The following is a 26,427-nucleotide window of genomic DNA, read 5'->3' as shown; positions in this document are numbered from 1 at the left end:
AGAATTGTTATAATTGTCCAGAAGTGAGGGGATCCAAACCAGGGCAGGGGTCCCAGGCGTGGAGGGGAGAGGGGACCAGGGTGAGGAGCCGCTTTGACCCTGGAGAGACGTGCAGCTGTGTGTTTCACGGAGGGGGCGGGGAGTTAGCAGAAGCGGGTAGATGTTTGTTTTGGAAAGCCTCAGGGAGAGGGTTAGGAGAGGCAGGGAGCAAGCATCCAGGGGGACCCAGTGCCACCTGCCGACCTGCTGTGTCTGTCACTCGGGCCAGGTGACTTTTGTTTTTGAGCCTTCTCTGGCAACCCAAGCCTAAAAATACTCACCACCTGCCTCTTCCCACCCCCCCAGCCTGGGGCCTCTGTAAGCTGAGAGCCAAGAGCTCTCTGGACGACGAGCGATGAGTGGACCTGTATTTGGGTGCAGCTCAGCCCGGCCGCTCTGGAGGGGAGGTCGGAGTCTGTCCGGTCTGTGCGGTCTGTAAGCTTTCCGCTCTCTGCAGGTAAACTACGTGAGAGCTGAGCTGAAGACTTCGTCCCCGAGGGGCCCGCGTGTAAGGCAGCAGAGCTGGGAAGTCGTAAACAAAAGATTACCAGGCAACTGATGATAAGATAAGCCTTGTTAGCTGTTGGGTTGGCCCTGAGCAGCTTCCCACTGGGGTGTGGGAGGGGATTTTCCAGAGGACTCTTTAAAGAGGATCTTCGTGCTCGCCTCAGACACCCTCTGAGCGTGTTGTCTATACCGGTCCTTGGACTAAATACTGGACTTAAATCGGGAAACAAAAAGGGCAAAAGTCTTAGTCCTCATAGACCTTGTGTGTGACTAGCTGAAGACCAATGGTAAAACAGGCACATTACATGTTCTGGTAGACATGAAGTGGTATGGGGAAAAAAATTGGGCTTCTGAGGGGTTTGGCAGTTTTATTAGGGTCGTCAGGGTAGGCCTGAGGTAGTGGTGAATATCCGAGCAGACCCTGAAGAAGGTGAGAGAGGGACCGTTCGGGTATCTGAGGGAACAGCAATCCCAACAGAGGGAATGGCCAGTGCGAAGGGCTGGAGCCGAGTGTGCTGGGTTTGCCCGAGGAACAACGAGAGAGAGAGTCAGTCCCTGTGGAGGGAAAGAAGAGGGTCAGTGAGGTGGGACATGCCCGGGTGGGTAGAATGTCAGATCAGGCAAGACTCTGTAGAGACTGGTAGTGACTCGGGCTTTTACTGAGAGTGAAGTGGGGAGGCAATCGAAGGTTTTGAGCAAAGAAGTGTCATGTTCTGACATAGGTAAAAGAATCCTTCCGGCCGCTGTACTGACATAGACTAGGGCGGGAGGCAAGGCTGGAAAAAGCGAAACAAGTCAGGAGAGCATTGCATAACCCCGGTCGGTTTGGGCTGCTACAGAAAAATGCCACAGACCGGGTGGCTTATGAACATGAGAATTTATTTCTCATAGTTCTGGAGGATGGAAGTCTGAGATCAGGGTGCCCGCATGGCTGGGTTCCATTGAGATTGCTCTTCTGGGTTGTATGTAGACTGTCGACTTCTATTCCCTGTGGATGAAAAAGGGGTTCTCCTGGCTGGCATAGCTCAGTGGATTAAGCGCAGGCTGAGAACCAAAGCGTCACAGGTTCGATTCCCAGTTAGGGTACATGCCTGGGTTGCAGGCCATGACCCCCAGCAACCGCACATTGATGTTTCTCTCTCTCTTTCTCTCTCTCTCTCTCTCCCTCCCTTCCCTCTCTAAAAAAATTAAATAAATAAAATATTGGGAAAAAAAAGAATAGCATTAAAAAAAGGGCGGGGTTCTATGGACAGTAACTTCCAGGGTGATCTGATTATAAATTCCTACTGGGAGGCCATGGTAGATAGTCATAATCCAGGCACATAACTTCCTTAGGGAATGGTTTATCTTTGTCGTAAGCAAGTCCTGTCCACTGCTTTTGGTGCATTGAAGTTAACACACCTTTGAAATAAGCCTAACCACCTTCAAGAGAGCACAGAATCGTAACTCTCCTGTAATCCAATCCCTGCTTTGCTTTCTCCCACCTTCATCTTCATGTAATCTTCCTCCCAGTCCTTCCTTGATTTCAAATGCGTAAAATAAACTTCAAAAACAGTCACTCTCCAAACCATCTGAGATCTTGCTTCCTGGCAATTGTTATCAGTTTTGGCTCAAACACACTCATCAAAATTCTCTACAGGTTTGAGCTTTCTTACACCGACACCTCGCAGGGCAGAAAGAAGGCTAGAGCATTCTTTGGAGTCTTTGTTGTGAAGACTCTAATCCCATTCATGAAGTCTCCACCCTTATGACCCAATCACCTCCCAAAGGCCCCACCTCCTAATACCATCACCTGCGGGTTAGGATATTAGCATTCGAAGTTTTCCGGGACACAAACATTCAGTCCACAGCAAGAACATTGCAGTAATCCTGGGCAGAAACTGGACAAGGGTGGTAGGAGTGGAGATGGGGTGGGAGAGGTCAGAGGCTGGACATGTTTTGCGGGTAGAGCCAATAGGATTTCCTGCCCCAGTGCGGAGGAAGGATTTAAAAATAACTCCAGGAGTTTAGGGCCGGGGCGCAGGGAGGACGGAGACGCCAATCGCTGGTAAAGGGAGGCTGTGAGGGAGGAGGTCTAGCCTGTGTTTGGGGGGAAAGAGGGGCCCTGTAGTGGGCGTGATGACTGCGAGAAGCCCATTGGACCTCGAGCAGGTGTTGAGTAAACAGTTCAGGGGAGGAGTCTGCGCTGGGGAGAGGAATACAGTTGGGGGTCTTGAAGCAACACCAACGTCAGAAACAGGAATGGGCTAAGGAGGCTTAATGCCACCTCAAAAACTTTGCTAGCTAGCCTCCCAGAGCAAGGTGCGGCAAGAAAAAAACGTCGATGCGCAGCGTGGGGGGGGGGGGAAGCCTCTTTCTCTGCTTTGCAGTTTCATCTGGCATGACTGCACGCAGCTCTTCGGCATGCATTCATTGCATAGTTCTACACGCACTCTTCCCTCGACAAACAGCCATTATAGTACATTGTTTTACCTCCATAACAGGCCCGAGTGAAGCTCCAGACAGAATGTCTAGAACCGAGCTCCGAGCCTAAAACCCTGTCTGTTCCTGCCCCGCCCCAGAAGCTCTGCGGTGGGCAGGGTTAGGAGGTCAGATTGGGGCGGGGAAGGCGACTCTTGGCTGGTTTGTTGGCTAGCGGCTGGAGAACCTGGGTCGACCCCACCAATCGGCAGCGAGCGGGAAGGTCCGGGCGCGGCCCCTTTAAGGCCGCGCGGGTGATCTCAGCCCCGCGCTCGCCGCCCCACCCTCCCCGGAGGCACGCTAGGTGCGCAGGCGCGCCGCGGCTGAGCCGCGCTGTGTCCCGGACGCGCGGCCGGCGGCGACTGGACTCCGGCTGCGGTGCTGTCCGCCCCACCCGCACAGTCCAGCTGTCGCGCGTCGCTCGCTCACGCCACCGCCGCCATGGGCTCCTGAGGTACCCGCCCGGTCAGCCTCGGGTCAGAAGCCATGAGGGGGACGACTGTGGGCTCCTGGGGGCGGGGGGGCTGCCCCGTTTTGGAGAGGCCGGGTGCAGGGGTCGCCCCGAGGGTCGCGTGGACCACGGATCCCGAGCGCAGAAGAGACGAAGGGGCCCGGCCTGGTTGAGGAGGGAGGGGATGTCCGCCGACCTGCGTCCCCTATCCTCCTTGCCGGGTCGCGGGGCCGCCCGTGGGTGTGCCCTGGCCCCCTCCTCGCCAACGTGGCGGCGCCGGCGTCTGGAGTGTAATTGGACCTGCCGGTGGAGGTGGCTGGGGGAGACGGCAGGCGGATGGACAGCCTCTTTGCAAGTGGGATTGTGTGCGCCGGTGGGTGTGCTGGCGCCTGGCACCGCCGAGTGACTGGGGGGGGGGGGGGGGGCACACTTGCCTTGTTGGGGCGGCTGTGATTTTGGGAGGGTTGGCCTGGCGACGCTTTTCGGGATGCTCGCAGGGAGGGTGTACATGCCTTGCATACAGGTCGGCTACTTGGAGGGGCACCGATGGGAACCTGGGACTCCAAGGGTATTTGCCTCGGAAGAGACCATAGAGACTGAGGTGGGGTGTGTGTATCCATCCCGTGGGTTGTACATTTCCTCCCTGGGTGCACTGCTGGGTCTAGAGCTAGTCGATTCCAGGCCATGGCAAGGCTTTGGGGTTGCGGGTGGACATGGCTATCTGTTCCCAATTCATGTCTCCCATGGGCTGTGCAAAGCCATACATACATACACACACACTTTGGGCGCCGTGTCGCAAAGCAAGTGTTTGCACGCCTGATACCTGTGTGTGAGCTGAAGGCATGTATTATTTATCTGATCGCCTGGTGCTTTATGTAAGGCAAGAAACAGCAATCTGTGCCCCGGAGGCCCTTTCGCTGCGGAGTCAGCCAGGCAAACAGGCTCACCTGCACCTCCAGAGGAGGCAGGGGCCTCAGGTGAGGCTGCCTTCCCAGGTTTGTTTGCAGCGTCCCCTCCCAGCTCCGGCATCTGCGTGCTTGGTGGGCCCCCGCAGCTGTGCCCTTCGGGACGTCTTGTCGAAGGGTGCCGTGTGTATCAGAACTGGGGCTGCGGGGTGGGAGGGCGCCAGCAGCCAGGCCCGAGTGCCTGTTTTGTCAGGCCTTGGACACAAGTGCACGATGCCCCCCGTGCACAGTCCCTGAGGTCAGTGGTGGAATCACACTTAGAAACAAGCAATCACAAAGATGTGAAAAAATATAAAACAGTCAAGTGTGGACAAAGTGGTTTCGGTGCTGAGAGAGGGGCAGTGTGGCCGGCAGAAAGGACGTGACCCTAGGGGACAGCCGAGCTGAAGTCCTAAACCAGCGTTCGTCTGAGAAAGTGGAAAGCATGAAAACACATGCTTTCTACATGTGTGTCCCCAGCCCGTCCTCTCAGCAGGTGGGGGAGTACCAGGCTGGGTGTCCTGGTGGGCGAGTGAGGCAACAGTCGTCGGGGTGGCGTGACTTGCTTGTTCGTGGTACATGGCAGGCCTGGATGGAGTCATCCTTGAATCAGGACCTTCCTCTCGCCGCCAGACCTTGCTGCCTCGACTTACTGAGCGCCTGCTGCATACCAGGCACTGTGCTAGGGGTCGGGGGGTGAAGGTCAGTGAGACCTGGTGCTCAGCCACTAGAGGCTCCCAGCCTGGTGGGGACATGGACACGGATGGTGGCCCCAGTCCCCACCTGAGGCCCCGACAGCCAGTGTGGGTGGAGAAGGCACTGCGAATTCCCCCCGAGAACCACAGGTAACCTGGGGTTCTGGCTGTATTGTAGGCCATTCCCACATGGTGGTGGGTCGAACAAGGAGCCCCTTTTAAAGCTCTCCAGGTGGGCAGGAAGGAGAGCTTCAAGACAGAAGGGCGCAAATGATCTGCTTGTCCTAGTTCTCTCGCGCTGGCCGAGTTCTCCGGAGCTCCGGCTTTTGTCCGGAGGCCGCTCTCTCCCCTCCGCCTTGGAGGTCTTGCTCCTGCTTTCGGGGGGCCAGCCCAGCTCTCGCCCCAAGGGGTTCAGTTCTATTTGCAGGCCCCGCTGTGCTCCTCTCTCCCCGTAAATTCCCCGGAGTGGAAACCGCCTTGGTAAGGCGAGCTCGGCCGTTACTGTTGTTCGGAAACCGGGAGCGGTGAAAGCCTTCGGGCTCTGCAGCGCCTGCAGACAGGGTCTGGTGGGAGGCGTGGAAGGCCAGCTGCCGAGCCCCGGGAGAGCTCTGCGTGGGGTCTGCTATATAGGCCCTTCACGGGCACTGAGTATTATTCATGGAAGACCTACTACGCGCCTGGCGCTGTGTGAGGCCTGAGGCCTGGGTTGTGCCTTCTGAAAGGCTGTGGCTGGCTGAGGGGTGCAGAGGGCCACAAAGAAGCGCGAGGCAGGGCGCTCGCTGCTGGTGGCAGAGACAGAGGGCCCTGGAGGGGCCGGAGGACAATGGGAACAACAGCTTGTTTATCCGGCACTTACTGTGTGCCAGGCGCAGTTCAAAGCGCTGTCGTGAAATAGTGGCCAGTTTGTCCCCCCCCCCCACCCGGTGAGGTGGGAGCGGTCACTGTCACACGGTGCAGAGAAGGCAGCCCAGGGGGTCACAGTGGGGCTGGTCTTTGGAGCTGGGCCGTGAGGCAGAGGGTCTGACCTCAGAGCCCTTCCCCCACTAGGCCCGGGGTGTCCCAGAAGTCGTCCCAGAAACAGAATGCCCTGTGCCTTGGAGGACAAGGGGCGTTTGGCTCCTGGAGGAAGGGGCGTTCGAGGCCGAGACACCCCTGGGCAGAGGCCAGGAGGCCTAACACACCTCCCGCCCCAGACCCGGCTGGGGTGGGCCCGGCCTGAAGACCCTGAAGGCCCTGCTGCGGAGTTTGAACCCCACTCTGGGGGTCCTCAGGGAGCCCTGAGGGTTTCATGGAGGAAGTGACATCCTCAGCGGTGTGTCACAGGACAGCGTGACCGCCTGCCGCCTCCTCCCTTCACTCCCAAAGGGAGCCCCAGGAAGACCTGGCCGCGCCCTCCTTTGCTGTCCCTCGGGTCACTGGCATTCTCTTTAGTCCTCGCTGCCTTTCCCTTCTCTTCTTCCAGCACCTTCGGGTTTTGACCACCCCATGTGGCCCAGGGCAGGCCTTTGGAGGCCACTGTTGCGATGGTGTCTGCTCTGAAAGTGGCCCCTGGGTCACTGCGGCTGGTTAGCTCAGCTGATTAGAACGTCGCCCCGATACCCCAAGATCATGGACTTGATTGCTGGTCAGAGCACATATAAGAGTCAGCCAATGAGTGCATCAGTGGGTGGAACCACAAATCGATGCTTCTCTCTTGCCTCTCTCCATCTCTCTCAAATCAGTAAATTTTAAAAAATTACAAATAAATAAGTGGAAGTGGCCCCTGGGGCCAGCCGTGAATCAGCCGCCCAGCTGGAGCTCAGGCCTCTTCTGGATCCCACAGGTCCTCACTGACTTCTTGAGTCACAGACCTGGAGTGGACGTGGGCGGCTCCCTTTCCCAGTGGAGAGCTGTGGTGGCTGTCCCCCGTCCACGCGCCTGCGCTCACCAGCAGAGAGTGGGGACAGGGCGGGAGCTGGAACCCGGAAAGCCGGGCTCAACTCCCGGGTCCCACGGGGGTTCGCCGAGGGATGCCCTCTCTGCCTGCCCGCTGTGCCGGGCGCCTGGCCTCCGGCGCCCACCAGTGCTCTGGTCACTGCGCCTCGGTGCCGGAGGGCTGGGGGGGTCACTGCCCAGGCATGGCTGAGGGGTCCACGTTGGGTGGTCGGGTGTGGGAGCTGGGGGGTGTGGAGTGAGAGTGGGGGTGTCGGGGAAGTCTTCTGAGCTGGGTGCCTGGGGAGAGGGGCCAAGGATTCAGGAGGGGGACACAAATGGTCGCTGGCAGCTCGGGAGAAAGAACCCCCTCCGGGCATTGGTGAGAGAGGGGCGCATGCGGCTGAGTGGTCCCGTGACATGGAGACAGAATTGGGAGATGCCGCTCGGAGCCTCGCCCTCTTTTTATCTCCGTGGCCTCGGGCAGGTTGCTAAGCACATCCTAATTCCCATTCTCTAGAAACGGGGGGAAAGTGACGAATTTCCTTTTCCTGTGAGATGGGAGTGACGGGGCGCAGCTGGCGTGCGACTGCCGGCCCCCAGTGTCTGTGTGGAGCCCGGCATAGCCTCTAGCACGTAGTACATGCTCAGCAAACCCTGGCCTTCATGATTACCTGAGAGGCCATTGAATTTATTCCAGAAACTCTGTGGCCCTGGCTGGTGCGGACCCATGGACTGAGTGCTGGCCTGTGAACCGAAGGGTCACTGGTTCGAGTCCCAGTTGGGCACGTGCCTGGGTTGCAGTCCAGGTCCCCAGTTGGGGGGTGTGCGGGAGGCAGCCAATCGATGTTTCTCTCCCCCTCTTTCTCCTCCCTTCCCCCCCTTCTAAAAAATAAACAAATGGTTTTCAAAAAGAAAAAAAGCACCGTGTGCCAGCCAGGGTGCAGGGGCGGCCCTCACGGAACGGAGTGCGGCTGGGGAAGGTGCAGTGCCACTGACACTGGAGCAGCCACAGCTGTCACAGGTGCTGTCAGGACAGTCTCACCTGGGCAGGCACTTCTGAGAAGGTGACATGTCAGCTGTCACCACGTGTGAGGGGGAGAAGCGGGTTCCAGGCAGAATGTGCAGCGTGTGCAAAGGTCCGAGTTCTTGCTGACAAGAGCGTGTGACGCTGGGGCCCAGCCCGTGCGGGCACTCAGTAAGTGTGAGCTGAGTGTGACGGTCTTGCCTCAGAAAACACCGGAGGGAGGAGGGGGGCGTGGGCGGGGCGGTGGAGAGGAGAACTGGGGGGTTGCCAAGTCCAGGTTTTCTCATACTTCCACCCCCCATCGTCTCTGCCTCCGTGGAGTGGGTGCAGTACCGTTCCGGGCCAGCTCTGCCTGAGGCCCGGGGAGCGGACCCGTGCAGAGCGGTTGGGATGCTGGCGTTAGGCAGGTGTCGCATCCAGGCAGTGTTTGTCCACATTCTGGCTGCTGTTGTAACGCAGCGGAGACCCTGCACCCGGGCAGAGCGCGGAGGGGTGACCCAGAGCCCCAGGGCGGTGGGTCCCCCAGCCTCCACTCAGCGAGGGCTCGGCGTCTGGCACAGCGCCTCGCACAGAGTAGGCGCTGAAACAGTTCTTGACTCAGTCAGTGACAGGGCCGGACGGGTTAACGTCATTGCCACTCTGGAGGAAGGTGGAAGTGTCCCTGAGAAGTGACGGATGGTGAGACTGATCCGAACAGGACTGTTCGTCAGAACTGAGTTCGTACCAGGAGCCTGCAGGGCACGTCCTACAGTCTCGGGTCGGCCCCACGGGAGGCCCAGCCCCGTGGTCTGGGAGGCCTCTGCCCTCGCTCTGATGCAGGAAGCCCCGCAGCCCCCCTGCTTTTCCTCCGGTTCTGGGGCGGAAACCAGAGGGAAGACCCCACCCAGAAAACCTTTGTGCCCGACCTGGCCACTTCCAGCCCTGCCGCGTCCTGAACAGTCACACGCGTCGACTAACCGGACGTTTCACGGAAAGTCTGCGTGTTGATCTCCACGCTTCAGCCTTTGAAAAACAGCAGGCTTGTCTGGCTTTGAAAATGGCATGCACGTGTTGGTTTTAGAAAAGGTTGGGGGGTAAGCATAAAAATCACCCCCAGTTTTACAACCAAGAAATGGTCGCCGTGGAAGTCTGGGCGTGTGCTCTGTCCAGGCGTGACCCTGCGTGGCCTCGCTGTTCCCAGAGCGCCAGGTCGGCGGACCCCCCCCCCCAGGAAAGTGGGGGTGGGCCGCAGACGGAGAAGAGAGAGAAGTTCTAGAACAGCACCCCGGCTGCCCACGGATCTCAGATCCTCTGCAGGAACGGGAAGGTCCCAGCCTGTCTGCCGGACGGCCCTGGGGCCTGGGGTGGGGGCGGGCAGAGCACTGAGTGGAGAGTCGGAGAACCCGGGTGACGACCGTGGGTGCGTCACGTGCCCTCTGATGGAGCTGCTCGTGCCCTCTCTGCCTGCCTTCTGGGTGCTCCAAGGCCCAGGGGAGGTCCTGGCTGAGAGACCCCGAAGAGGCGAGGCCTGGTTTGCAGGGGGCTCGGGTCCTCACAGTAGCAGGAAGATGGACGGAGAAGGGGTGTGTGCGCGCTCAAGTGTGTGTGTGTGTGTGTGTGTGTGTGACTGACTTCCTTTCTGACCTGAAGTCTGTTGGGGGGACCCACCTGAGCGCTCCACCTGGTCTCCTTGCTGGGAACCCTAGTCTGTGGTCCCTGTGCCGTGGGCCACAGGTGGTCCCGGGGTGCCATTCCCCACCCCCACCTAGGAAAGAGGGTGGAGTGAGAGCCCTGTAGGGGTTTTCACATCAGACAGCCCCCCCGCCCCCTGCCCCCACCCCCGGGAGACAGGCGTGCAGACTGGAGCCTTCGTGTTCGCCCGCCGCACCCCTGCAGACGGCCTGCACCCAGGGGGCCCGTCCTGCCGGCAGGTGGCTGAGAGCCCTCACCTCGCTGGTCCGTGCTGTTCCCCAAGGCCCTCTGGGTCGTTATGTACAGAGAAGCTTTGAGGGAAAAATAACCAACCCCAAGGCTGCCGCCGCAGCCGCCGGCAGGGCCTCCTGGGCTCCGCCTCCTGCGGTGCCCGAGTGGTTTATCCCTTGTAGAGGGAACACGGAGTCTGGGGTTCCATCGGCGGTGTTTTCGGGCGCCCGTGCAGCACGGTGCGAGGTGTTGGCAAGGGTGTATTTGGGACTCTCTGTTAATTAATACCGACATGCTGCCCTGACTGGCCTGGCTCGGTGGGTTGAGCGTCGTCCTGCAAGCGAAGGGTCAGCGGTTCGGTTCCCAGTCAGGGCGTGAGCCTGGGCTGCCGGCCCGTTCCTCTGTTGGGGACCTACGAGGGGCAGCTGGTGAATGTTTCTCTCTCCCTTCCCCTCTTTCTGCAAATAAATAAGCAACATCTTTAAAAATATATCAGCATACTAATTAATACACAGGGTACTGCCCTCACGGCACTTGGGGGGGGCAGTCTGCAATGTACACTTCGCATACCTTGTTTCCTTGCATCCTCCCAGTGGCCCCGGGACCCCGGCATTACTGCGCCTGCTCCTCCGTAGCTGAGGAGACAGAGGCCCGGGAGGGTGGGTTTGTCTCAGGTCCTTCGGAAGGAGGCACCCAGGTTTCTGATGTCGAATCTGGTGCCCTTACGCTGGCAGGTGGACTCGCTGCTCAGACCGGGAGAGTGTGACACCAGAAAATCAGGTCGAAGCTGGGGGTGCCCGGGAGCCCGCAGCCTGCTGTGCCTGCTGGTGGGCTGAGGAGCCAGGCTCCCCGGGGGGAGGGCCACGGAGCTGGCTCCCGTGGACAGAGGAGGAGGCAGGTGGGGAAGGGCTTCCCAGGTGGCGAGACCACTCCGAGCGTGCACAGGGGCAGGGGACGCAGGCAGGTGGGGTGAGCAGCAGGGACGGAGCAAGTCCTGTCGGGGTGTTCGGCCTGGCCTCTGTGAAGAGGGGGCCCGTGGGTTTTACACAGATAGGTTGTGTGAAAATCTGTGTTTACCAAAGCCGTGCATACTTGACCTACAGAGAGCGGCTGCTGCGTGTGCATCAGTCACAGTGACGTGAAGAGCAGTCATCTCTGTGTGTGAGCCCGGCCTGATGTGCAGGGCCCCTGGCCCTCTGCACGGGCCGGGAGGGGGAAGGTCATCCGGCGCTCCTCCTTCGCACGCCGTCTTCGGTTGGCCGGGAGCTGGCTCCCACTCGAGTCGGGCGCGCGGCCATTTCTCTCATCCACGGTTGGCAGGAGTTGGGCCGGATCGGTGGCCGTGGGAGGGAGCCCTGCCCCGATCGCTGCGTTTATCCATCTGTCCTCATTCACAGGGAGGTCACCTGGGTATCTGGACACCCGCCCTGTCCCTCACCAGCCGCTGCCTTGCAGAGCGAGGTGTAGAGCGAGGTGTAGGAGGTCATGGCTCGTGGGCACACGCACGACACAGCGGGTCTGCGGTGGACACTGACCGTCAGCAAGTGTGTGTGTGTTTGTGTGCTTGGCAGGGGTGTCCTTCTGCTTGCATAGGGACGTGGCAAGAGGTGCTTGTCCCTCATTCAGGACGGCCGGACTGGGAACACTTGCCTCCCGCAGACTCTCCCCTCCCCCTCTCCTGTCCTCCCCCGCCCTAGCGCTCACCCCGTGGTCCACCTGCCCTCCCCTGGGCACCGACAGCCTCACCCGGGGAGACTGGTTATTACGGCTGGGTGTTGTGTCTGCCTTCCCGGGACCAGGGCGTCAGAGCCCGTCTGTGTGGGGGGTGCTGAGGAGCCGAGTGGGCCTGGCCCTTCCCTCACCGGTGAGGAAGTGCAAGTTCATGTGCCAGGGCACCGGGCCCGCAGGGGCTGATGCAGCCCAGAAGCGTCTCCTGACCGGGCACTGGATGAAAAGAGGGCTTCTCTCGACTGTTTCTTCCCCCGGGCATCCTTAAAACGATCCGGGGTCGGTATGTCTCCCAACGACGGGGCCTGGTTCGTGAGCGAGCGGCGTGAGGGTGCCCTGCCCGTCCGGCCGCGTTTCAGAATGGCAGGTGCGTGCTTGCGCCCGGCAGGGCACGGCGGCGAATCCACCCCGCAGGTGTGTCACACGTGTGCGGGGCGACTCCTTCGCCAGGTTTGCCGTCGCTGCCTTATTTGTGGTAACAGAAGATGGGAAGCAACCTAATGCCCATGAGCAGGGGGCCAGGAGCAAACCGTGGTCCGGCCGAGCCACGGAACAGGACACGGCCGTGAAAAAGGAAGACGGGGACTCCACGCGGGATGCGGAGCGACCGCCAGCAGAAACGGCAGTGAGAGGCGCGGGCCCCGGGTGCTGGCCGGGGTGCCTGCCCCTGGGCGGGGGTCCGGTCCTTTGCCCGGGCTCCCATGCGGGTCTCTGGGGACCCGCAGGAAGGGCTGCCGGTGTCCCGGGAGGGGGCGGTGCTGGGACACTGTTCATGGCAGACCCTTCGCGCCTTTTGAGTTCCAAATTGTGAATATGTGATTTAAGAACAAGTTAAAATAAGTGTAACTCTATGAACAAGAACCCTAAGAAATGCAGCCTCACCCCTTGCCCAGAGCTGGGAACTCGAGGCTCCGGTCACCCCTTCAAGGCCCAGCCCAGTCAGCCCCGCTTAGGCCCCTGACCACCACCTAGTAAAAAACATGTGCTCGGGTGGGCCCCCAGGGGGACCCAGTGTGAAGGTTGGGCTGTTTCTTGGTCAGCACGACCCCAGTCCCAGCACTGAGAAACGGAGCCACCATCCCTGCCCCGAGCCCCAACCCCAGCCCCGACCCCAGCCCCTCCAAAACCCTGCTGCAGGCTGGTCCATCATTCCGCATCCCTGCCGCCGCCCTCTGGAACCCCCACTGGCAGCAACACCCAGGCCCTCTGTCCCGGGCCTCCCGAGCCACACTCGACTGGCCGCTCTTCCCTCCCTGTGCTGACTTCCGACCTCTGTGCCTGCGAGAAAAGCCTGCCTGCCATCCCTGACCCAGCTCAGTTTCCACCTCCGCATGGCCCTCTGACCCCCCCTTCCTTATCTGCTCCTGTCTGCTGACACTTAGGCTGTTTTACATTGTGTCCTGGGCCTCTGGTTCCTCCCTGGGCTGCGGGCTGCCGGCTCCCGGCCCGCCCTGTGAGAGGAATGGAGCCTGCCCTCTTCCTGCCGGGGTTGGACCCTGTTGGGGGCAGGGCCCGTGGCGTGGCCGTGAACCCCGGCGCCTGGCACGGGCTCTGGGCGGCTGCCCTCGGAGCAGCAGTAACAACAGCCAGGGCGAGGGCCACGCAAGTTCTCCCCCCGCTGCATCCTCCCCCCCGCCACATCAGGTGGGGGCTCGTGAGGTGCAGCTGCTGGGACCCCTCTTGGGGATGAAGGAGCAGGGCTGACGTCCTGTCCAGGTTGCACGGGGAGAAGTAGGATTTGAACACAGGCCTGGCTGCCTCCAAAGCTACATGTGATCAGTTCCTTTCCCACCTTCCCCAAGTGACAAGTAGTACTGACGGCTGGGACCAGTCTCGGCACCTGTCCCACTGGCACTCTGGTCCTGTCACTGAGTGCGTGTTCCCCCCTGGACTGGAAGCCGATGGGCTGGGGTCCAGTCGGAGACACCTTTGGACCAGCGCACCGAAGGTGTGTGAGGGTGCGCGTCTGCGTTAAACTTGCCCAGGAGGTTTGGCCCACCGCGGCAAAGCACACTGATCTGAGGTGTGCAGGGTGGTGGAGTTTCATGTCCATGAATTCCCGTGCAAACCACTGTCCGGGTCATGCTGTGGAGGCTCCCGGGCCTCCTCGGGGTCGCCGACCCTCCCAAGGAGAACACTGCTCACGCCTCTCGGTTGGCTGGCTTTGCCCTCCCGTTGGCTGAGCCGGTGCTGGGCGGCTTCAGCGGGCTGGAAAGGTGGTCTCTTTCAGAGTGGGGCAAGGCCAGCTAAAGAGGCCGGAGCATTGGCCCGCCTCTTCTCAGTTGGGGAGAAAAGTGAGGAGATCAGAATTTGGCCTGGTTTGTGTGTTTTAGAGAAGATTTGACTACGAGGCTGATTTGCATGAGCCCTCACTGAAGGATTTCAGGTCACTTCGTGGATCCCTCTTTTCCTGCTTCCCCCGCCCCCTCAGCGGAGGATAGGTACGGGGATGGGGTGGGTTTTCTTCCCTGGTCGACAGATGTATGGGAACTTGGCCCACGGCGAAGGGGGCAGGTGTGGAGCCCTAGGGTGGCCTCTGCCTGTCTGTTGACGGGGGGGCGTGGGACTGAGAGACAGGACCCTCCCCCTCCCCCTCCCGAGGGCATGTGACCCTGTCTCCAAGGGCTAACCGGGCAGAACTGGCCGAGCCTGGCAGCTCTTTCCCTCTAATCCCCTCCGGAGAGGGGCCGGCCAGGCTGGGGGTGGCTGACCTGCTCTGATGGGGGTCGGCGCCCCCCAGAGGCAGCCACCCAGAAGCTCCCGGAGGTGGGAGGCTTGTCATTCCCCTGCAGAGCCACCACAGGGGGAGAGCGTGGCGAGGGCGGAGTCACAGTGCGCAGGTCAGGTTCTGCCCGGGGAGCGAGGTGAAGACGGAGCTTCTCTGTGCGCAGTGGCTAACGCACAACCCTCCGGGGCTGGGTTCATGTTCTGGAGACTCAGTGCGAACCTGTTGCCAGCGCAGCTCGGCCCATGGGGGTGCGGCCGTGGCCCGGGCCAGCGAGCGCTTCGTGGCTGAAGCTCACGAGGGCTTGGGTCTGAAGCCAGTGGAGGAAAACAGGACCTCAGGAGGTGTGAAAGGGAGCCGGCCGGGAGACAGGGCCGGCGGGGGTCTCAGAGGCTGCTGGGAATGCGCTCTCCGCCCGATGGTGCTGGAATGACGGAGCAGGGGGACAGCCACGGGCGGTGAGACGCCCCGTTCAGCAGGGGCTGTGGGCAAGCAGCCCTCGCCCCCCCGAGCCTCTGTGTGCGCGTCTGTGCAGTCAGCGTGTTTGTTAGCTTCCCGCTGCCACAGGTCGCCGGGAACTCAGGAATGTAAAACGCAGATACGTGGTCTCTCTCTCAGCTGCGAGGTCAGAGGTCCGAGGTGTGTTCCCTGGGCTGCAGCCAGGGTGCGGGCAGGGCCGCGCTCCTCCTGGGGGCTCCAGGGGAGACCCTGCTTCCTCGCCTTCTCCGGCTTCTGGAGGCCGGTGGGTCCTCGGGCTCACGGCCCCTCCCTCCGACTTCAAACCAGCAGTTCAGCCCCTGCCGGCGTCCCCCTGTGTCCCCCGTCCCCCTGCGTCCATCTCACGGCCCTCTTCCTGCTCTCGCCCTCCTGCCCTCCTGGTAAGGACGCCTGGTAGGGATGTGGCCTGCACAGATAAGCACAGATCCCTAATGTGATGGCAGCTGGGAAGTCCCTTTTGTCATGTAAGTGAAATAGTCACAGGTTGGGGTTTAGCGTATGAGTATGTTTGGAGGCCATTGTTCAGCCTTCCATACAGGACGTGGGAGGGGGGCGCGGGGTAAGGGGCAACAGCAAATAAAAGTAACTCCGAATAAAATCTGCGTGAGCCCGTGAGATGCTCCCTGACATACCTGAATTCCCAGGTAAAGTGCCCGAGGTCTCTTCTGGAAAAGGTAGTATCTTCGGAATGGGAGTCGGCCCACAGACCTCTTTCCTGGAGAAGGGGGGGAGCAGGGCCTGTACTGGAAAGTGAGCTGCCGGCTACCTCGGTGCCGCTTTCTGGGCGAGGTGTGGCCCATAGGGCCTTGCCAGGGCCTGGCCGGGTTTTGCTCCAGACCCCTCGTGTCCCTGTTCTCTGATTCTGTGCCCGCCAGCGCCCCTCTGGTGCCTGGTTCTGCTCCCTGGCCCCAGGAGGAGGGGGAGAGGATATTCATTAACTGGCACTTCTCCTTTTTTTTTCAAATTAAGATTTTATTTATTTACTTTTTTAGAGAGAAGGGGAGGGGCGGAGAAAGAGGTAGAGAAACATCAATGTGTGAGATGCATTGATCAGTTTTCTCTCGTATGCCCCCAACTGGGGACCTGGTCTGCAACCCAGGCATGTGCCCTGACTGGGAATCGAACCGGTGACCTTTTGATTCACAGGCCAGTGCTCACTCCATTGGGCCACACAGCCAGGGCGGTCTCCTCCTTTTCTTGTGCGCTAGGTGTGCCCTCCCTTGTTCCCCTGGCGCCCTGTAGTCTGGCTTTCTGGCCCCCAGGTGAACTGCGTGCAGCCTGTGGCTGGTGGCCCGGCAGGGCTCGATGTCCCGGAGCTCCCCAGGGGACCTCTTCTGGGACCTCTGACCTCACGCCCCTCTTCACGCTGCCTTCAAGGGCGGTTCTGTCCACTGCAGGTAGAGGCCACAGACGGTCTGTCAGTGAGGCCGCCCGTGAGGCCGGTCAGCAGCAGCCTGGGCACATTCCGTCCCAGTGTCTGTTAACATACTCTCTCTGCACCTTTGTCCCCGCTGTTCCCTCTGTCCCCAGATCGATCAGATACCTTTTCCTCGTGGTACACGGTCCCTGCCCTCCCGGAGCCTGACTCACGGGGTGTTAATGGGACGAGGCTAATCACAACCGGGGTGAATGCTGCGGAGGGTGGGATTTGCCACGGACAAGTGGTCACAGGTCAGAGAAGGGGTGACTGTCAAGGCAGGTGGGGGTGAAGGTGGGGGGGCGTGGGCAGGAGAGTGTTCCGCTCCCCGGGACTGGCGCGGTGGTGGTGGAGGGTGTCAGAGGCTGCAGGGTCGGACCTGCGGAGGGCAGAGGTGGTCACTCCGTCGTCCTCTAGTCCAGGCGCAGCTGACTGAGTGTGGACTCTGGCCAGGCTCCGGGGGGGGGGGGGGATTAGAGCTGCACAGAGGACAGGACCCCTGACCTCCAGAAGGCTGCAGGCCACGTGGGCAGAAGATGGGTGCGAGTGAGCCACCCTGCCCCGCCCTGCTCCAGGGGACGTGGAGCCCCATGTGACTGGGAGCTTCCTTGTTCCCCAGACAGCCAGGCAGCCGCTAGACCGTTGGTGGAAAAGCTCCCTGTCCCGGCAGGCTCTCACCTTCCTGGCGCTGCCGTCGGGCGGGCTGGGTGTGTCCTGGTGGAGCACGTAGGACAAGTCCCTTTGCCCTCCGTGGCGTGGCCTCCGCGTTGGAAGGTGCGTGTGAGAGGCTGTGACTCAGCCCCCGTCCTCTGCCCTCCCTCGGCCGGCTCTCCCGCCAGCCCTGGGTCCAGCTCCTTCGGCCGAGCTCCAGAAGAGGCTGTCGATGGCGGGGAGGGGCCCGGTGACAGAAAACCTGCACGGTGCCTTTGGTGGCGTCACGGCAGGCATTCAGTCACTTCCCTGACTGACCGATCAGTTCTCCTAAGTCCCTCTGTGTGCTTGGCACCACCCTGGTCCTCGAGGCTGGTGACTCAGGTGTTGGGAGACAAGAGCCCCGTCAGAACGGACCGTTCAGTACCAGGGCGAGCACCGTGCTGCTGGGCGGCGCGGGCTGGCCCTCGGGCAAGGCCGTGATGTTCGGGGTGACCCGTGAGGGAAGGGCTGGCACTCTCCACGAGGGCGGGGCAAAGGGGAGGACACGCTGGCACCGGGCGGGGGTGGCCACACGTGCAGGGGCCCGGTGGTGCAGAGGCAGGCAGGGCGGCCGGGACCAGACTGCCGAGGGCCGGGGCTCTGCAGGGGGAGCGGGGACCGCCGTTTCCTGCCCTCCTCAGAGGCTGTCGATGGGGCCGGCGGAGGGGCACGGTCACACTTGAAACTCAGTGAAAAAACAAACCACACTGGATTCCTGCTTCCGCGAGCCGCGCCCTCCCTGCAGCTCTGGAGGAGGTCCAGGCCCACGTCCCGTCACCTCTCCGGAATCCAGGACGCTCGAAATCCCACGGGGTCTCCCTGAGTCTGCAGCAGGCTAATTTTGTGGCAAAACTCTGACCCGAATTGATGCGAAACTAATTATGGTCTTTAAAAATACCTCACGTTTCTCTATGGAAATACTATGTGTTTGATTTTGGGGTGCCAGCCGGACCCCCGTGGCACCGTATACAGTACCATAGTCCTTACTGAAATCTGAAAAACTCTGGACTCCTGCACTTACTTGGCCCCGGGGGCCTTGGCTACAGTGTGGCGTGCTCAAAAAACAAACTCAGAGATGCCCAGTCGCCTGCAGGTTCCGGCCCAGTGTCCCTGACTCAGCCTGGGACAAGGTACAGACTGGGACAAGGTACAGACTGTGGCTGGGCCTCGTCACAGCCTCAGGGTGGTGTGCAGAGGAGGACGTGGGTCTAGAGTGGCCTCGCTAGTGGGTGGGGCCTGCAGCCAAGAGGCGGGGCCAAGCCTTGACACTGCTTCCTGACCCGCTCGCAGCCTGGGGCGGGGAGGCAGAGACCTGGCGGAGAAGAGCGGATTGGGCCAGCCCCGGCTTTCCCTGGGCTCACACCTGGGCCCTGCAGACTTTGCTCACACATCCCTACAAGTAGACTTTCTGAGCATACACCCTGATACACAGATACTGACGTGGTTGTAACTATGTGCCTGGGTGACGTTACCATTACGTACATCATAAAACCCACACCAAACATAAAGTCAAAGGATGAGCTGAAGATGCCGTAATGTAAAATTTTAAAAATGGTTTTGTTGGTGACACAGCGTGAAGCCTTCTGGCTTCTCACGCCGGATCATGTTAGGAAGCTGCTTTCATGCCCGGTGAGCACAGCCGAAGGCCTGGCTGTCCATCCCTTTGGGTCAGACACTTGGTGCGCACGGCCACCCTCCGAGACAGAGGTCCCGGGGCACGCAGCTGCGCCCAGGGATCGGGGACCACATCGCTGGCCTTCCCTCTGGGTCGGCTCGCTCGTTTCTCCCTCCCGTCCACTGGTCCGCTGCGTGTGCAGAGGGCTTGTTGAAGTCTGGCTGGTACATTTCCATGCTCCCTGACGCCGGTCAGATGTCTTTGTAAACCGCACGGAAGGTATTTTCAAGTTCTTAGCACATGAGTCCCAAATCCACTCGGATGCTTTGGAAATTTTTAAACAGATTAGAAAATTGTGTTCCGTAGGTTTTAAGAGTTCAGAGATGAGAGCTTTTGTAAGTTACGGTCCCCTATTGCTTTTGGTGACAAAACCCTGCTACAGTGGAAACATTTCCGAGTAGTCCCAGCCTAGGTTTCTCCCAAGAGCAGCACCTGTCTCATGCATCGTGATGACGCCGTAAACACGCTAGAAACTGTTGTGGAGACACGGCCGGGAAGCACGGCTCTGACAGGCAGGGGCTGTGGAAAAAGCAGGCAAACTGGGAACCGTTCTGGTCAGAGACAGAGGAGTTGATCTCGTTTGCTGGGTTTGACGAGTGTTTTATGTCACTTTTCTGCAGGAGAACCAGTCAGTCTCCGGTACAGATGATCCCCCGAGTTATTGCCCGTCTCATTACAAGTTTTGTGGGAAATTCTACTGTTCTGTTGCCTAAAGCTTTTTATTATGGACATTTTCAAATGCACAAAGAGAGCAAATAGTGTAATGAATTTCTTCCTGTCAGTCATGGGATTCAACGGCAGCATTTGCAATTGTGTTGCATCTATCCCCCACGCCTACCCTTTCAAAAAAAAGATTTCATTTATTTATTTTTAGAGAGATGGGAAGGAGGGAGAGAAACACGGATGTGGGAGAGATACAGCCACCAGTTGCCTCTGGCGCGCCCCTTACCAGGGACCAGGCCCACAACCCAGGCGTGTGCCCTGACCGGGAATTGAACAGCGACCTTTCGGTTCACAGGCCCGCGCGCTCAGTCCACTGAGCCACACCAGCCAGGGCTCCCTCTTCCTTTTTAAAGAGTAAATACCAGGCTTCACGTTATTTTTCAGTCTTAAATAGCTCAGTATGCCTCTCTGCTTGGTAATGACCTTAAAAAAACATTCGTATTTTGAAAGATCGTAGACTCACAGGAAGTTGCGAAAACAGCACGTAGAGTTCCACACGCCCTTCTTCCTGCAAACGGCGACACAGCCGGGGCGGGTCGACGCCACGGCCACGGCCGGTGAGCGAGCACTTGTACCACACTAGTCACGGGACTGCAGACCCTCCTCGGCTTTCGCTGCCTGGCCTGTGTGTGGTTCTGGGTGAGGCGATCCCCTGTGGGCTGACGCAGCCACAGCGTCACCGTCAGGACACACAGAGTCTCACCACCTGGAGGGGACTCCCGTGTGCCCTTTGACCTTGTGCACGCCCTCATGCTCCCTGCCAGTGACTTACCTGTTCTCCATCTTTCCAGACTTGTCCTTTTGAGGAGGTGAGATGATGGGGACCAGGCCGCGGGCACCCTTCGGGGTTGTGTGCCCCCCAGCTCCGTCTGGTTTGCCGCCTGTGTCCGCCGTCGTTCCTTTTCCTCGCTGAGTAGCACTCCACGGCCCGGGTGCACCAGCGTGTCCTGTTTCCCCGCTGAAGGATGTTTGGTCGCTTCCAGGTTTGGGGGTTACAGATGCAGCCGCCGGGCACGTTCGTGTGCAGGTTTTTTGTGTGGGCGTGACTTCTCATCTCCCTGGGATACAGTGTCTAAGAGTGGTTACCAGGTTGGATGGTAAGTGTGTTTGTGAGAAACTGCTTTTTATCACAGACTTTTCCAGAGGGGCCCCGCCACTCTGCATGCCCACCAGCGATGTATGTATGTGAGGTCGTTTCTCGGCACCTTCGCCAGCATTTGGTGTTGTCATCATTTCTTATTTATTTTTTTAAAGATCGTACTTATTTATTTTTAGAGATACCAGAAGGGAGGGAGAAAGAGGGAGAAGAGACATCCATATGCGAGAGATGTATCGATTAGTTGCCTCTCGTGCTCCCCAAACTGGGAACCAGGCCTGCAAACCTAGGCATGTGCCCTGACTTGGGATTGAACCGGCGACCTTCTGCTTCGCAGGCCAGCACTCAATCCACGGAGCCACACCAGCTGGGGCTTAAGATGTGTTTTGTTTTTTTTTAAAGATTTTATTTATTTATTTTTAGAGAGGGAAGGGAGGGAGAAAGAGAGAGAGAGAGAAACATCAATGTGCAGTCACTGGGGGCCGTGGCCTGCAACCCAGGCATGTACCCTGACTGGGAATTGAACCTGCAACACTTTGGTTCACAGCCTGTGCTCAGTCCACTGAGCTACTCCAGCCAGGGCTTAAGATGTGTTTTAACCATTGGTTTATTAGCATCAGGACCCATAAGGTCCACACATTGCATTTGGTTATGTCTCTTGAGTCTCTTTCTGTATCAGCCCCTCAACCACCTATGATGATAAGCTACTAATTTCTTGGGAAAACTGGGTCATTCGTCCTGCAGACTGACCGCTCTGCAGTCTAGATCTGGCCACCGCGTGCTCGCGGCATCGTTGAGTCTGCCCCGCCACCCTAGGTGCTGCCTGGGCACGGGTGGCTGGTTCCAAAGCCTCGTTTCCATCACAGCTCACTTTTCGGGAAAGGGTCCTTCCTAGGGGGTGCTGTGTGCTTCCGTGTGGGCAGTGAGGAAGCTGGAGGCTTCCGGAGCCCCTTCGTCGTGCTCCTGATCCTGACTGTGCGTTCACCTGTGCGGCCCGCTCCGTCCCTTAGCAAACTGCCCGTCAGTCTTCCACCCGGTGGTTTTACCATCCGTCCGTGGTCCAGGTCGACCTCCATTGCTTGTACTAGGAGCTGTCAGGTGGTCACTTCTATTTTATTGCTCTGTTTCCTTTTATTTAAGAGGATTCATGTGAAGGAGAATTACTCCCTTGCCAATTACGTAGCAACCCCGAAACATTGTAGATAAAGCAACCGAGGCTCCGGCCGACAGGGAAGCCGCCTGCCCGAGCCAGCAGGCGGTAGGGAGCCTGCATGGCAACTGTAGAGCTGAAGCTCGGTTGTGCCAGTTAAAGACCCTGCCCTGAAGTCCCCGCCACGCTGCCGTCCTCCCTGCCCCTGCCCCTGCCCCCGCCCCCGCCCCTGCGGTGGCCGAGGCAGTGGACGCTGCCTCCAGCTCCCTTCCTGCCGGGCGCTCACCCCTCGTGCGGGGCGGCGGGGTCGGGCCTCTGGTTGCCCCCGTCACGTGGATCGAGGGTGTGCCAGAGCTGCGAGCTCCTCCAGGCCCGGGCGGCTGGGTCTTCCAGGGCCAGCACAGTGTCCAGGGGCCTCGGGACAGGTTTGTGGGAAAGGTGATTCCAGCGTGCCTCCTCAGGGCTGTCTGCCATGCAGAAGTTGAACACTAGGTCAGTTAAGGAAATGAGGGGGACCTGCCGGCACACCTGGGTTTCTGAGCTGCATTCTCTGCCACCTGCCTACGTCGGGGTGCCTTGAAAAGGAGGAGCCATGGAGGCCCTTTCCCCGTGAACCCCTTTCCCGGGGGGGGGGGGGGGTGTGATGAAGGGGCTGCACCAGCCGGCATCGTCCCAAGGTCAGGGGGCTGTGCTGGGCCAGTGTCCCACTCACTTGAGAAACCAGGCAGGTGGGAGATCGTTCCCAGGCAGCTGCCTGCCCCACGAATGAAAGGATGGAACCCTAGTGCCCATGCCCCCTCCCCCCAGCAGACACACACCGTGAACCACTTCTGGGGTCCAGCCCCAGGTCCAGGGATCAGGGCGAGCTCTGGGCCACCGCCTGCCGGGACCCGCCAGCACCTGCTTCTCCTGGGTGCTGAGGGCCAGGCGTCCGTGAGTCAGGACATTGCTCCAAGCACTCGGTTGGGGGGACACTGTGAAGACCCTCGGATCACTTGGTGCTGCCCCAGGGGACGGCACAACCGAGTTGCATGTGGTTGTTTTCACCTCTCAGATGGAGAAATTGTTACTTAACTTCGAAGTTGTTGTGAGAAAAACAAGGTGATGTTTGGGGAAGTGACTTGTAAACCACAGGGCGTTGCTCAACAGTGTGGCAGGTGTGGGGCGGCCACGGAAACCTCCCAGCAGCGTGGCCCGGTGGACCTGTGGGGAGACAGTGTCTGCAGGGCCTGAGCTTGAGCCCAGCTCTGGTTTGGGGGCCAGTCACCACCCCCCCCCCGCTTTGTGAGTGGGCTTCTTCTTGTGCACCGGGTGACCTACATGAGGAAAGTAAGAGAACTGAAGATTACGTGTCGCTCTGGTGTTCAGAGACAGGCAGTTGAGTGTGAGTGACAGGGCCCCAGGAAGAAGCTGGGCCGGGAGCCCGCTGGTGTCCCCTCCTGTGGGCAGGGCTGGGGCTCAGCGGCCACCCCCGCTGGGGAGACAGCCCAGGGGCCTCTCCACTCTGCCCTCACCCGCCCTGCCCCACCTCTGACCCAACCCCACCCCGCCCTTGCTGGGGGCGTGTGGATGTAGGGGTCTTCGTACTTCCCCTGCCCGCCTTTCCGGTCCCCCTTGTTTGTTCCTTTGATCCGGGATGATAAACAAGGACGGTGATTTACGACCCAAGCCTTCCTCCCTGAGAAGTATTCCTGGCACCGGTTTGAGCTCTGCAGCCGTCCGTCCGCCCGGGGGCTATTCTGAGCCTGTCCCTGTGCCTCTTTCGGAGCCTGCCGCCAGTCTTTATATAGACACCTCGGTTTGGGGGTTCTTTATATAGGCCTCTCCTGCACTTCTGGTTTCTAATCTAGACGCATCTTTTGGTTGGTGTGTTGGAGCTCATGTATTTCTGCAGGAACGTGGGAATGGGAAGGGCTCTCCTCGGGTGAAACGTAGAGCTCAGAGTGGACGTGGCGTGGGTGGGGGCAGAGGGTGCTGGGGACGCTGGAGAGGGCGGGGGACAAAGCGAGGGGTGTGGGGAGGCATGGCTGGGTCGGGCTGCAGACCCAGGCGCGCCCCAGGAAGGCCCAGGCCCTCCCTGGGTGTCCGAGTGTCCTGGCTGAGAGTGTCAGCTCAGACTCGGACATCGTGCAAGGTCGTGTGGCCTGCCCTCGGGCTTCAGGCCGAGACGGCTGGACTTTGGGGTTTGGCCGTTTATTTTCTGGGTCAGGCATCAGAGGCCCCCTGGGGCCAGGTGACGCTGTGTGGGGACGGACCCAGGGCTGGGTGGTGCGGGACCTGGGACTGGAGCTCCAGCGACAGGACGGCTCTTTGCACAGCGCCCACGCTGTCCGCGGTGCGTCCATTTCAGCAGCGGTCGGGGGTCCTCGGGCTGCACTGCAGGCTGTTCCCAGAGGCTGTGGTTCCAGCAGGGCTGGTCTTCCAGGGCCTCGGCTGCAGGGAGATCCTCCGGGGACCCCGGGGTGGTGTTTGCCAGCCCGTCAACAGGTGGTGCCACTGAAGAGGAAGACTTTTGGGGCGTGGTCCCTGAGCTCAGGAGCCGCCAGCCCTCCCAGGGGCCGCCCGCACTGTCCCGGCGGCTCCAGCCTGCAGCCTCGCTGTGGACGCACTTTGTGAGCTTGGAAGGAGGACCCTAGGGACGGCTCTTCTTGGGCGGCATCCAGGTTACCTGTTTTTCTTCAAGGATTTTATTTATTTCTAGAGAGGGGGAGGGAGGAGGGAGAAAGGGAGGGACACATCCATGTGTGGTTGCCTCTCGTGTGCCCCCCACTGGAGACCTGGCCAGCCACCCAGGCCTGTGCCCTGACTGGGAATCGAACCAGCGCCCCTTTGGTTCGCAGGCCGGCACTCAATTCACTGAGCCACAGCAGCCAGGGCCTGGGTTACTTTTTAACCGAAAATCATTAATTTGTTACTACGGGTCCTGAAGGTGCCACTAGGAAGTGCTAGGTGGCGTGAGAGCCCGCTGGGGCGCAGGCCCCCGGACACGGTCCTCTGTCCCGTCCGCCCCATCGTTACTTTCCCGCCCAGGATCTTCCCGCATCTTCACTTCTTCAGCTCTCTTCCTTGCTTCTCTGGGAGGTGCCGCGAATTCCTTTCAAAGTGAGGAATGCAAACCGAGGGATAACGAAGTCAGCCTTGGAAGTGGCCTCGGTGCTGAGTTTGGGGCTGGGGATCCACAGCAGGAGGAAGTGTGGCCTTGCCTCAGAGAGCGGCCAGCCTTGGGAGGGCAGGCGCGTGTGCGGGGCGATGCCTGAGCCGGATTGGAAGATGGGCCGTGTGAAGGCACCTGCGCTGGGAGGGCCCCAGAGCCTCCAAAACAGCACAGCTCGGGGTGCGGCGTGGTGCCAGACACTGGGGGGACCGGGGCGAGATGGGGAGAAAGGGCGGGAGCTCTTAGAAATGATCCAGGCGACAAAGCGGTCTGGCTGGAGTGGGCAGGCGGGTCTTCGCTGACACCTGCGTGCCGGGGGTCAGCGTGGGCGGGGCGGAGCCCTGTCCTGGGGGCGGGGGGGGGGGGGGCTGTGTGTGGTGAAAGGAGGCGGCGGTTAGCAGGTGCTGTGTGAGGCCGTGTTGTTTGTCCCAGGGAGTCGGGGGGTGTGAGCGCTCACTGGGGTCGGAGAGGGGTCGCCACCATGTGTGGCGGGCGAGTCAGGGCAGAGCCCTAAGACGTGCTGGGCCACCGGGCAGAGATGGGCACGTGCGGGCCTGTGGTGGCCGGGAGCAGGAGGCCCGTGTGGCTCGGGCAGAGGATAGAGGGGGGAACTACAGCAGATGAGATGCAGTTGGAGCTGCGGAGGGCTGGTCGGGCAGTCTCGCGGGCCCTGGTGGGACTGGCAGGGAGCTTCGAGCAGAGGAGGGGCCAGGCTGGCTAGCGTGTCAGAGAGCTCACACAGCTGCTGTGGGGGGGGACTGGACAGCAGGGGCCAGGGCAGAAGCGCAGAGACCGGTTCTGTTAATTCAGGGTCAGGCTGGGGCCAGGGCAACACGTGGGCAGGGTCGGGGCGCATTCTGCGGGTGGACGTGGACCACCCGGGGGGTCTTTCCAACGCTGCCGCTTGCCCGGGGAGGAGGCTAACGCTGTGACCCCCTCTCTGCAGGCCGGCTCGTCGCCTGCTCCCCGGGCTCTCTCAGGGAGCCCCCGCTGCCAGGCGCCATGACGGTGAGGGGGGCCGCCCTGGCCCCGGGCCCGCCATCGCCCACGGCCGCGGCAGCCTCGCCCAGCGTCTCCGGGATCCCCGAGGGCAGCCCCACGGCCATGGAGCAGCCCGTGTTCCTGATGACCACCGCAGCCCAGGCCATCTCCGGCTTCTTTGTTTGGACGGCTCTGCTCATCACCTGCCACCAGGTACGTGGCCCTCCAGGAGTCCCTGAGCCCAGGGCCCGCAGCAGGGCCCCGAGGGGTTTCCAGTCCAGCAGGGTGTCCGTTAGGCCGCGGCGGGCGAGGCTGCAGCAGTGAACAAACCCCGTGGTCTCCGGAGCTGCCCCTGAGGAGGTCGACTCCCTGCCCTCGCCCCAGCCCCGCGCAGGTCCGGTTCCACTCTGTGGCCCCGGCACCACGCAGCCTCGCGGTGTCCGTCCTCCGTCTGACCGCCAGGAGGAGATGCGTGGGAGGGAGGTGGGCCCTGTGGGGAGCTTCCCTTCTCGATCCAGAAGTGACACTCGTCACTTCGCTCACCTTCCACGGGTCAGAACGGGGCACGTGTCCACCAGCCCGAGCTGCAGGGAGCCTGGGGACTGTGCGTGAGCATGCGGATGCCCAGGACCCTTGGGCAGAGGAGGACAT

At 60.5% G+C, this 26,427-nt stretch overlaps 1 protein-coding gene across 2 annotated transcripts in view; it reads left to right on the top strand.

The window, feature by feature from the left end:
• The first annotated feature begins 3,313 nt into the window (after positions 1-3,313).
• Positions 3,314-26,427, top strand: part of TMEM184B (transmembrane protein 184B) — a 44,952-nt gene continuing 21,838 nt past the window's right edge. For both annotated transcript variants that reach the window (XM_028532056.2, XM_036019624.1), the window contains exons 1-2: positions 3,314-3,460; positions 25,742-25,989. In XM_028532056.2, coding sequence (XP_028387857.1) covers positions 25,798-25,989 — 192 coding nt within the window. In that variant the 5' untranslated portion in view covers positions 3,314-3,460; positions 25,742-25,797. The remainder of the gene's footprint in view (positions 3,461-25,741; positions 25,990-26,427) is intronic.

Source organism: Phyllostomus discolor, chromosome 2, assembly GCF_004126475.2.
Source record: "Phyllostomus discolor isolate MPI-MPIP mPhyDis1 chromosome 2, mPhyDis1.pri.v3, whole genome shotgun sequence".
Taxonomy (NCBI): Eukaryota; Metazoa; Chordata; class Mammalia; order Chiroptera; family Phyllostomidae; genus Phyllostomus; species Phyllostomus discolor.
Note: the sequence above shows the minus strand (reverse complement) of the source record. Positions and strands in the feature narration are given on the sequence as shown.